This window comes from Punica granatum, chromosome 4, assembly GCF_007655135.1.
Source record: "Punica granatum isolate Tunisia-2019 chromosome 4, ASM765513v2, whole genome shotgun sequence".
NCBI lineage: Eukaryota > Viridiplantae > Streptophyta > Magnoliopsida > Myrtales > Lythraceae > Punica > Punica granatum.
This window is the reverse complement of record NC_045130.1, coordinates 33,323,856-33,335,479: the sequence shown is the minus strand read 5'-3', so window position 1 is coordinate 33,335,479 and position 11,624 is coordinate 33,323,856. Positions and strand designations below refer to the sequence as shown.

Here is an 11,624-nt window from a genome sequence, read left to right as displayed (position 1 = left end):
TACTTGTGAGGGCAAATTTACACCGAGGCAATGGGGCCAGCCAATGCCATCTACCCACCATCTCTTTCTAAAAGATTTTGTACTTGGCATAGAACTTGCAACTGTTGAGATCTTTCGACCTGATATCCCACATATCATGATCGAACACCGATTCAAAAAGGAAAAATCACGATTCGGTCCTCTGACCTCTATGGATAAGAGGTTCACCTATCATCAGCCGTGCGGGAAAGCCCATGAACACTGTGTCTAGTGTGCTACTAGTAGTGAAGAAATCTCTGCGGTTGCTGGGGACGACACCTGTATAACAAGTCGAAGTAGTTTCTCAGAAACTCCTATTGCTGACAGAATAAATGAATTATGATAACATGCGAAAACCACGTTACCGAATAGATTAACAAGTTGTTTACTGTTTTTTGATTCATTAATGCGCAGTTTTTCTCTATTCACTTCACTACTTACATCAATGCAAGCCCTGCAGTTCCAATCTAACGAGTAAATCAACTGTGTCAGTCGGTCCAAGCTGGTTGAACCTTTTTTAGTTTTCTTAGTCAACAAGTTACTAAGTTGAATAACAGAAAGTGTACATATGATCCCCGAAAACTTTGAACCTTTTCAATGTTCTATGTTATATTCTCGAATATACCATCCCTCCCACATCATCAAAATAACCAAATCCTTTCCTCCTTTAGGAATATCCAACCATCCCGAGTCCCCCGACTAGGTACAGTACCTTAGGCCTCCCATTAGTAAAGCCTACTTCATCTCTAAGCAAAGGCATGCCGCGTACAACGGTGATGGAGGACTGTGATCCTCAGGTACTCGGGTACGGCATAGAAGCTCCCTCCTCCATTTCACCCATTTTCTCAACAGAGAGAATGTCTTGCCAATCAAACAGCCGTAATTCTCAAACACAACAGAACAGTCTGCAGTTCATAAATGGCAATTAATGGCAACGGCATGAAGAGAATAAATGGCTACTCCTCCATGATTGGTGTTTTGGCCACTTCACCTGCTTGATTCATTTCTGATCATGAGATCCCCTGTTAGCAGCAACCTGGGTAGCAGCTTCCCTCAGCCGCAAACCAATCAGCCCACTTTTCCTTTTCACTCTTCCTCATTCGGGCAAAAGAAACTGAGCAGCCTAATGGCCACGGATTTTTCCTTCTCAGCCTACCTCAGACCAACCAATGATGACAATGATGGATGTGGCGAAAGCAGGGCAGTGGTGGCAGCAGCAGCCCTTGGTGACTTGGAGCTGAGCATCTTCGATGCCCGGAAGTACTTCACTGAGACCAGCATCGACCTGATTCCCTGTGCAACCAAGAAGATCTCCCAGCCAGTTCCAAGGTTCTCCATGGATTTGTCGGTCGATGGGTTCAGCAGAAGCTATCGGACCCGGTCGTACCGCTCTTATGCGACTCCCACAGCCTCATCTGAGGCAAGCTCGAACAGCCACACAGGGCTGCTGTCAAACCCACCCGGGGCGATCCCGGTGTCGCTAAGGAATCCTGCATTGGACCGGAAGAGCGGGTCCAGGTGCAATTCTCCTAGGTGGCTGCTTTTCCTCCGGGAGTGCCGTGCTTCAGCAAGAAGTCAGTTCAAGTGAAGAAAACCTCATCAGAGACGAGATCCCCGGCGAGTCGGAACAACTGCAGTCCCAAACTGGGGGAAGCTGTAATTTCCAAGCTTAAGCTCGATAATTCGACTGGGAAAGTAACTTCGAAACCTGAACTTTTTGTGGAGAATATGCAGAATATTGTCCCAGATGCTCATACCAGATTCTCCAATGAAGGATCCACATTTCCTGTGCTGAATCCTTCCACTTCATCTTCTTCGTTGCCTTCCAATAGGAAGCTACTCATCCATGACTTCCCACCTAAAACTGCTTCTGCTGTCATTGCTTCTCTACCCCTTCCACTCACCGAAGATCCACCTCGGGACTCGCTTGAAGTCTTCCAGCCATCCGGCATCCCACCAGACATTCGGATGAAGTCGAGGGATGCTATATCTTCCCCGGTGAACCCTCGTCGGCGGATCAACTCTGTATCAATCGACGATGACATAATGAGCGATGCGAGCTCGGACTTGTTTGAGATTGAGAGCTTTTCCACGCAAGCGAACTCAACCTCTTACCCGGCTGCGTATGCTCGGCCGAGGGACTCGCTCGACGAGGCAAGGCCAAGGTTCTCCACTGCTGCCAGTGGAGGAATCTATGGCTGCCTGGATGGGCCCACTGCGGTGGCGGCCTACGATACCGCCACAGAATGCGGATACGAGCCAAGTGAAGCTAGCGTCATGTGGAGCGTGACCACGGCGGAAGGGACGGCCTTTGACCATGCGAGCGTCACGAACTACTCCGTTAGTGCGTCCGACATTGAGGAGTTCACCAGGATACAGCTTCGGCAGCACAACGAGCTCGAGAGGAGTGGAGGCGGCGTTGGCGGAGGCGGAGGGAAGCGGAGGGGAGGCGGAGGCGGGTTGCTGACGAGCTGCCGGTGAGAAGGCGGTGAGCGTGGGCCCAAACCCGGTGAAATGCACGACCGACAAGGGCCATGTGGCGGCCCGGGTTAGGCGGGGGAGTTATTGCAAGCCGGAAATGTGAGTAAGCCGCCAGCCGCAAGTGACCGCTCGGCTCGCCTGTCTCAGATTCTCCCGACGCACAGTTAGATTCTATCGAGCCGCCACATTTAATTCTCGGAATCTAAGTAAGGGGACATGTTTAATTTGACTACTTAATTAAGTAAATCAATTAATAATTAGCCCTCGCGTGTAATTTTTTCATTTATTTGATTTTGATGATTTTATTATTCCTATTTTGACGGGTAGTCAGTATAATATGGTGATTTGGGATTCTCATCGTGTGATTTGTTTATAGTATTATGTTATGTCCATTGTGGATCCACTCTTGAGCACATACGCGTTGTATTATTATTTAGTGTTTCTTTTTTTCACATGGGTTGCTACTCCTTTTTATTTGGTTTGTTTGCTTAGAAATGAGGAATAATCCAAATCATATAAAGTTCACTGGTGCGTAATTGATAGGGAATCGAATTAATAGCGAATTGAATAGAGAGGGAATCAATGAAGTTCTATCTATTTGATTGGAGGAAATTGTAAAATTGAAAATCAGATTGAATGACGATAATACCCTAACCTAATAAAAATTATATAATATTAAATAATTTTTTTAAATAATTAAAATAATCTATATCAATATCTATTTATCTATATCTATGTATTAAGCAAAAGGAGAGTTCTAATATCTATATCTATACTATATACTAAAAGAGAGTTAAGAATTAATCAAGCGGTTCGACGCTTGTTCCCCGAAGTAAGGTATTGAGTTCGAGTCTTGTGAATGAAAAAAATCCATACAAAGAGAGATTTACCTTTTAGTGGGCTGACTTAGCTCGATTGGATTAGTTGAAACCTAATTGGGCATCTGAATACTAAGGTTCACACTAAAAAAAAGTTCTAAGAATCTATATATCTATACTATATGCTAAAAGACATTTCTAAGAAGTTCTCTTAAAGTAGCCGCATCAACGTGAAAAATATTATATTATATTTAAAATTTTAATATTAACTTTCTCAATAAAAAGTATAAAGTAGGTATAAATTTTAATGTAGAACGAAGTTTTTTGTCACTCTCACACCAAAAAGCTAAAATAAATAGGAAAAAAGTTTAAAAAATATTCGACTAATCTTTCTACTACCAATATATCTATATCTATATCTATATCTATATCTATATCTATCGATACTAAATATTAAAAGAGTTCGAAGTAGCTCTTTTAATTAGTGGGCAAAGAACTCTTAATGGTTTATTTTTAATTTCAAAATTAATTTTTTCAATACAAAGTACAAACCATATGTGAATTCTAATGTAGAAGGATTTTGTCACTCTCACGCCCAAAAACTTAAAATAAATATGAAAACAGTTTAAGAAATATCCCTCTAATCTTTCTATACTACCAATAAATTTATAATTTTCCTTTTTATCTCTTAACACCAACACAATCCTATAAAATCCTCTCACTTACTCTTTTTCTTTTACATCATATATATTTTTTATTTTCACATTCTTTCTTCAGTTCCAAGTTTTGAAAAAGAAAGTATTTTCTATCTATGTTTTGATATCTATTTAGATTATATAAAAATTCTAAAATAATTATTTTATGAATAATGTAAATCAAGAAGGTGTTATAGAGAATATATATTTTTGAGATATTGAAATTAATTTATATTTTATATAACACAATTTATCTCAAATGAACATTCAATTTTCATATAATATAATTATTTCAATAAAGTTAAATTCTTATGTTATTTTGCATTATTAAATCGCAATAATGTATCAAAGAAGTGAAATTCAGTCAAAACAAAAGGTCACTATCTTTTTAGTGTAAATGTACTTGATTATAAGTAATATGTGGACCAACATAAGGATAATGTCGTCGTTTTGACATAATTTTGCTCTGAAATATTACAAATGATTTTTGGATATATAGTATGAAATATATCAAGTAAAATTTTTACGTATATGATCATTGACATTTTACATTCCTTTAATTTTAAATTTGGCAAGTCATTTGAGGTATTCAGTGATTAGAATATATTGAAAATATGCTATTTGGCAAGAGAATGAAAATTTTAGGAGAACATTTTCTTCAAAGTAATTATTTTCATTATTTATGTACTGTGCTTTTCATAGTTGTCATAACCATAGATCTTTCTGTTTAATGGCATAATTTTTGTGATCGGTTAAGAATGAAAATGGATCAATTAATCTAATCATATAATAATTAGAAATAGTCTTATTACAAAAACTATTACACATGTTAATCTCCAAAATATATTATTATTATTATTATTTGGAATTAATGTATGATATTCAATTAATTATTAATTTCAATTAGCTATCCAATAAATCGTATGAATTTCACATTGTACATTGCTTGGAAGATGGGGGGAGGTACTCTTTTTTTTTTTTTTTTTGTAAACGAGGATCCTTCATTCATCTACATGCAAAAACCCAAGCAAAAACTATCAGAGCAGGATATATTGGTTGACCTACTAAGGCTAACTACAAAGGAAGGTACATGTAAAAAATTATATCACATAAGAGTGTTATAATTGTAGCAAGTCATTCTATAAAACCAATAATCCTTATTGATTTCTATCTTTTGGATAATTCACCATGGACTCCAGTGAAAATTTAGAGGGGATCGTTAATCCAGTCCATAAATCCATGGCGAATTTCACCATGGAGATCATTTCTGGTTTTGTATTTGATGCCATGGATCGATGTTATAGCATTGTGAGGTGTTCAAGTCTTAGCTCGTGGGATATTGAAGGGGACCCCGGGAAGGATGTACATTTGGGCAACAATTTTCACAAAGTTCAGAGTTCATTTGCTAATTCAGCTGGACAGAGCTATTCAAATGCTTGCATTTTCGTTCATCTTTCCTCGACAGTGCCTTACCGAGTTAGGTTGGGGATCATCGTGATTTGTTTCTTGTTGGCTTCATGTATTTCCTTTACTTTCCATATGCTCGAGCTTGAACTTGTGTTGTATGGCTTCTTGAAATTTTTTCTTCAGAATTTGCATAGCTCTATCTTTGTTCTGCCCTGCTAGTTTCACGGGGACGGGGTCTACATAGAGGTACATAAAAGTAGAAGAAGGAGAAATTCAAAATTTCCTATCCGTAAAATTAAATCTCAAGACCTACTAGTAAAATAGGAATAGACAAAATTAATATCCACACCAAATCTCAAGACCTACTAATACTAATAGAATGAGAATAGGCAAAATAAATATCCACATCGACTTTATCAATCTATCCACACCGACTTTATCAATGAATCTGAATCTTTGAGAGCGATAGTACTAACGGATAACTTTCAAAGAAAATCCACTGATGCAACACTCAAAATTATTGACTGCACCAAAATTATTAGACCAATCAACCTTTCAGATTTGGACTTTCCAAACCGAACTCTCACTTACACATGCAAATATATTCCTGCCTCCATACCCATCCCTCTATGCCTTATTTATATACGTATTATGGGAAACCAATTCCCATCCATGGCCGATGTGGGACAAGCCTAAGATAGGCTTCCCACATGCCATTTGCAAGACTACATGGAGCCCACTTGTCACCATGCATTGGGCACTAGGTGGCTATGTATGGGAAGGCCAAATGGTGCCCATTTCGGGCCCCATTTTCTTGTCGATTTGTGTACTGAATCGGGTCTCATTAAGTCCAATAAATCGGGTCTAATTATTCGGTAAATTTAATTTCATTAAATATCCGATTAATCGATTGCACCTTAACTCGTCTAATCTCCATTAGAAAATTTCAGTGTTTCAAAATCATCCCATCGATTTGGTCGTAGTGTGTAATCCTGTAAGTTCCTGATTACGTTGACAGTAATATCGAAATATCTATTTTAATATTACAAACAGTGAACGACATCTGACAATACATCACTACTACTCAAGTAATCAGAAAATCAATTTATCGACGAACTTGTGACCTATGTTACCGTGCAGTATAATCCATTTGTCCTTTATATCTCTATTGAGCTCAAGACATGGTCGCTGTTATCCTTTTATGGCTCAATCTTTTTTTTTGGGTTTACCGGGTAAGTCTATCAGAACAAATGAGCTCGATATCCATATATCGACTTATTTGGATATGCATACACTTTTAGACTCTACCCACCAAGCGGTCGTTAGATATTGCTCCCGTTACGTAGGAGGGAAAAATCCTATCTTGGTCACGCACGTTCCTCTCAATGTTCTGTGACATACCCAATAACTGTCTTTATAACCAGCCTGTGTTTGACAGCATCAAAGTATACAACATTACATGTAAGAAATCATGGTGACCCCAAGTCAAATGATCACTGCACCATAGTCATTATGAGAACTACTAATGACAGCCACATAACAACCCATGTAACAGTCTCATGGCGGGTCAGTCCAGTATGCATTACTCCTAATGTATAGTGTGACTTGATATCTCTACATTCATGACCTGTGAGACTTGGTCATCAATCAACACCCACACTAGTCTAACCGCATTATCGTTGTCCTAATTAACGATAATATTTTGACTAGGGATATTTAAGAATAATGTTCATAAATTATAGGATCTCACAATCAAGTCACACTTAATGCCTATTGAACCTATTATTCCAAGGACGTTATTATATAAATTAATATTTAGCGCAACCCACACAATAACAGAAATGCCTCGTATTATAATAATATACATGTCACAATACAGAACTGATGACAGATTGCCTCCAGGGTATATACCAATTCCCAACATGCCCAATTCTCCTTTTTTTTTTTTCCATTTCATACATGTGTTACCGAGCAAAAGCAGAAGAAAGGAAGAGGCTCGCGAAGGAAGAAGACCCACTCACAAGTTACCAAAACTCCTTCAATATCATTGCTCGCAACAAGACAGAGCTATTCAAGGGGAGTGAAGGGTTGCAAGATTTGCTTCCAGCCGGGCCCGGAAGATGCACAATTTCTCGATTTTAGTGGCATGTTTAGGACCCCCCCTCCCCCTTGATGTGTTGATGTTGTGTTCGATGATAAGTTGGGGAATGATCACAAAGTGAGTTTGACAAAAGTGTAACGATGAGCGGGACCATTTAAAACTCTGTTTTATGAAGTTTTACTACGGTTTCAATTCAGTCCTTAAGGCTTTGTTTAGGATCAATTATAGATAATTATATTTATTTGAGGTTGTAATAATTGTGTTGTTGAATTATGAGAAAAAGTGAGAAAAAACAATAAATAGTTTAGAGAAAGTAATGACTGTGCTGTTGAATTGTGAAAAAAGTAATGAATAGTCGAGAGAATTTAGTATTAAAAATTGAATTAAATGGTAGAAAAAATTGAAGAAAAAGGAAAAAAGTAATAATTATGTACTCTGTAGGAACCTGCATATACATACATATATATATATATATATTATTTTTTTTTCTTTCCAAACACAAAAATGAAAATATATAAAAAGAAGAAATCTCATCAACAATAACAAAATAAAACTGAATATCCACAATAAAACGAGTCTTGACAAGTGGGAAAGGCCAAATGGGAAGAGGAAGAAGAGGCATGGACAATAAGTGATGACTCTTGGTTTAGACATAGGACTTGACTTTGTTATCTTTATCAAATATGAAATTTAAGCTACTATGACATATAAAACAACAATAATAATAATAATAAAAGAAAATGATCCATGTACAGGTTATGGATATCCTATACAGTGGAACCGAAACCCGTTTTTACCGGTTTCTTAAATTATTATCCAGACCCTATCTTGTTTTTTTGGACTTATTCAGACTCTATCTTAATGGGTAGGTTCCAATAGGAAGGGGGTTTACTTGGTACCCGTGCATTCTCCTACTAATGGAGTAACTAACTTTTTGGGTTACTTTAGGTCAGTCCTGAAATCTTTTGACAGATTTTTGAATCAGTCCCAATCTTTCTAATTTGTTACAGTTCCGTCCCTGACGAATTTTAATGATTTCCTGTCAGTCCCTGACTTCTCAAACTGTCCCAGATCAGTCTTTGGGCCTTTTTTGCAAAGTTACAGAGATGGACAAAACTGTTTTGACCTTTCTGGTTAAGTCCCTGAACGATGTAGCTCATATTCAAATCAGTTCCCAAGCAAAAGATTTTTCTGAATCAATTCTAAGACTTTCAGAGTTGTTTCAAATAAGTCCTCGGTTGTTTGTGGGGTGAGTTCATGATTTATGATCCGAGAGATGATCTGTGGACAGCCACGATGCGATAGGTTATCAAACTCGAGAATCAATAAAATTAACAAGCCTAGACGATTTAAGTATCGTAAGGACAAGTTCTTGATTCACGAGCTTTGAAACCGTAATAGAACCTCCATACTCAGTCTTTGGATCATAGACCGACAAATTAAAGTCTTAGGTGCATAGTGTCATGTTTACTTACACGACATAAGTGTCTAATCAACCTTAACATATTAGTAACCACTCTTTAATTTCCCAACCCAATTCGGAAGTCCCTCATTCTTCGGATTCTCCCTCCGGCAGCTTTGACATGCTGAATTCCTTGTCCTGCTTGGGACCCAAAATCGAAAGGGAGAAATGAATTTGATATTTAAAAGGAAATAATTAATATATTTTTGTATGGTTTATCAATTAACGATTAATACGCGTCAGTGAGTGGTTATTACCAAATGTCGAGAATTAAATCGTCTAATTTTATGGTTGTTAATTTTATTAACATGCTGTGAGTTGTGATTTTCTTTTTACTATTATAATTTGGTCAGAAGAATTGTGAGTGATTGACAATATCCATCCATCTTAATAAACTAAATCTCTTGTTTGTCATGGCCATGTGTCAAACTATCAAAATTTTTACTCTTTTATTTTGATTTTTTTATTAATTTATAATATCATGTAAGACTTATACTGTAATAGCCATGCGTTTTTTTTAATTTTTTTTTATGTTACTTTATAATATCATGTAAGACTTATAAATATTTTATATTTTTAATCTTTTAATACAACTAAAACTCTTTACCAAGACGCATGTCAAACTATGATTTTTTTTAATTTTCTCATTTTAGGAATAAAACTTTTGAGGATATCATCTTAATAAACTAAAACTCTTGTTTAGATATCCACATGTCAATTCCTCATTTTTTCATATTTTTCAATTTCCTTTCTTTTCGTTGTAATATTTCTTAATTCTAATTTAAATTTAATTTTATAAATTACTTAAGTTTGTTTAAGATATTAAAATTAACTATGTATACGTCAAATCTAATCTGTGTGCTATGAATATGCCAACTGTTAGCCATTTTGCAATTGTTCCTTATTTTTCTCAACTCTCATTTCAGTTACATTATTTCTTCTTTCTAATTTACTTTTCGTTATTTCCTAACAATTTCAAAAATACTTTGTCCCATTTCTTTTATTTATAAATACGAGAAAGATATTCACCACCAAAAATAAAAAGAGAAAGATATTATTTTAACTCATTATATTCTGACTATATTATGTTATACTCATTCTTATTTATTATATTCATATAAGCTACTGCAGTCTTAATTTTTTGCCAACACATCCAATATATAAATACACCTAATATTCTAATAACAATACAACTTCTTTCATATGTATCATACATACGACACTAAAATTGTATATTAGGTAAAACATATTGGTATAGAGCAAATTTTTTGCTAGACATAAATAGGTAAATATATTGAAATATAACAACGTATAAAAGGAATGATGAAAATGGATTGAAGGAGATAATTTAATAAATAGACTTATAAGCTAAACACTTGTAAATCATGAGAAAAAAATTGACTTACTCGATTGGCAACCCCGACCCCTCCTTCCCTTTCAATTTTCTTTATAGGACTAAAATGAAACAAAATGGAAAGTTGAGGATATAAATGATAAAAGAAAAAGATTTAGAACCAAAATGATTAAAAGGCTAAAGATTGATGACTGAAAATGAAAAAAAAATCAACATCGTAACCCCTTATCTCTAACGGAGCAAATCATATGGGAGCTAATTATCCCAAACAAAAAAACATGATACGATTTGTCCGGACCCCAAACCACAATAGGTTTTCCCCAAATATTAATGTGCTAAGTAAATTATAATATTCCCTTCATTATCAGCCATAAAATATATATAGGAAATCGTAGATATTTAAAATAATAAATATAGTATATTTCTTACACATTCCATGAGCAGTTAAACAAAATCTTTTGGGTGGTAACTTATTACACATAGCTGTAAAATATAATGTTCTAGCTAATTGTCTTCCATGCCAAACTCCGATATCAAATGATTCTCTCACACAGTCTCTAACTTTTCTAAAAAATAATATGCAGAGAGTGAATGCATCTTAATGATTATATGATTCCATAGTAAAATGAACAATATAAATAAATATAGATTTTCGAATAGCCCAATGTAAATATATATATATATATATATGAACAAAACATACCCGGCCAATATCATCCAATTTGCAATCATCTATCAAACCATATGATATATCAAGATCCACATTTTATATCTTATAAATAGCAATTTACGAATTTCAATTCTTGCAACCATTACACATGATCCAATATCACATGCGTCAAGCAAGTACTCAACACAACACATTTAGCAGTACCGGAATAACTTTACAAGGCTCCACTAACGATCACAAGCTTTCCACTATCGGACATTATATAACATAATCAACAATATAGCCATAGGGTTGCAATCCTCGCGACAGAGTTACGACAGTATCGTAACCCCGAACAGTTGAACCACATGATCCTCAACTATATCTCTCGTAAACGGGGGATGCCTATTATCCTTCGCTAGTAGGAGTTTATGCGTTCATTTTATATCCCGCCGAATTGGCGGTCTAGGCGTTCGCTTTATATCCCACTGGATCGGCGGTCTAGATATCCTTTTTTTGTACATCGCTGGATTAGTGGTCTAGATGTCCTTTTTGTATCCCCCCAGATTAACGGTGTAGGAGTCCTTTTTGTATCATGTCGGATTAGTGGTTTAGGCGTCCTTTTTATATCCCGTCAGT

General features: G+C 36.0%; 1 protein-coding gene across 1 annotated transcript; it reads left to right on the top strand.

The window, feature by feature from the left end:
- The first annotated feature begins 1,030 nt into the window (after window positions 1–1,030).
- LOC116204344 (protein PHYTOCHROME KINASE SUBSTRATE 4-like) lies at window positions 1,031–2,499 on the top strand. Its single transcript, XM_031536430.1, has 2 exons — window positions 1,031–1,536; window positions 1,587–2,499. Exons 1-2 carry the CDS (start codon window positions 1,031–1,033, stop codon window positions 2,497–2,499), a joined length of 1,419 nt encoding a protein of 472 aa, XP_031392290.1.
- Window positions 2,500–11,624: the final 9,125 nt, after the last annotated feature.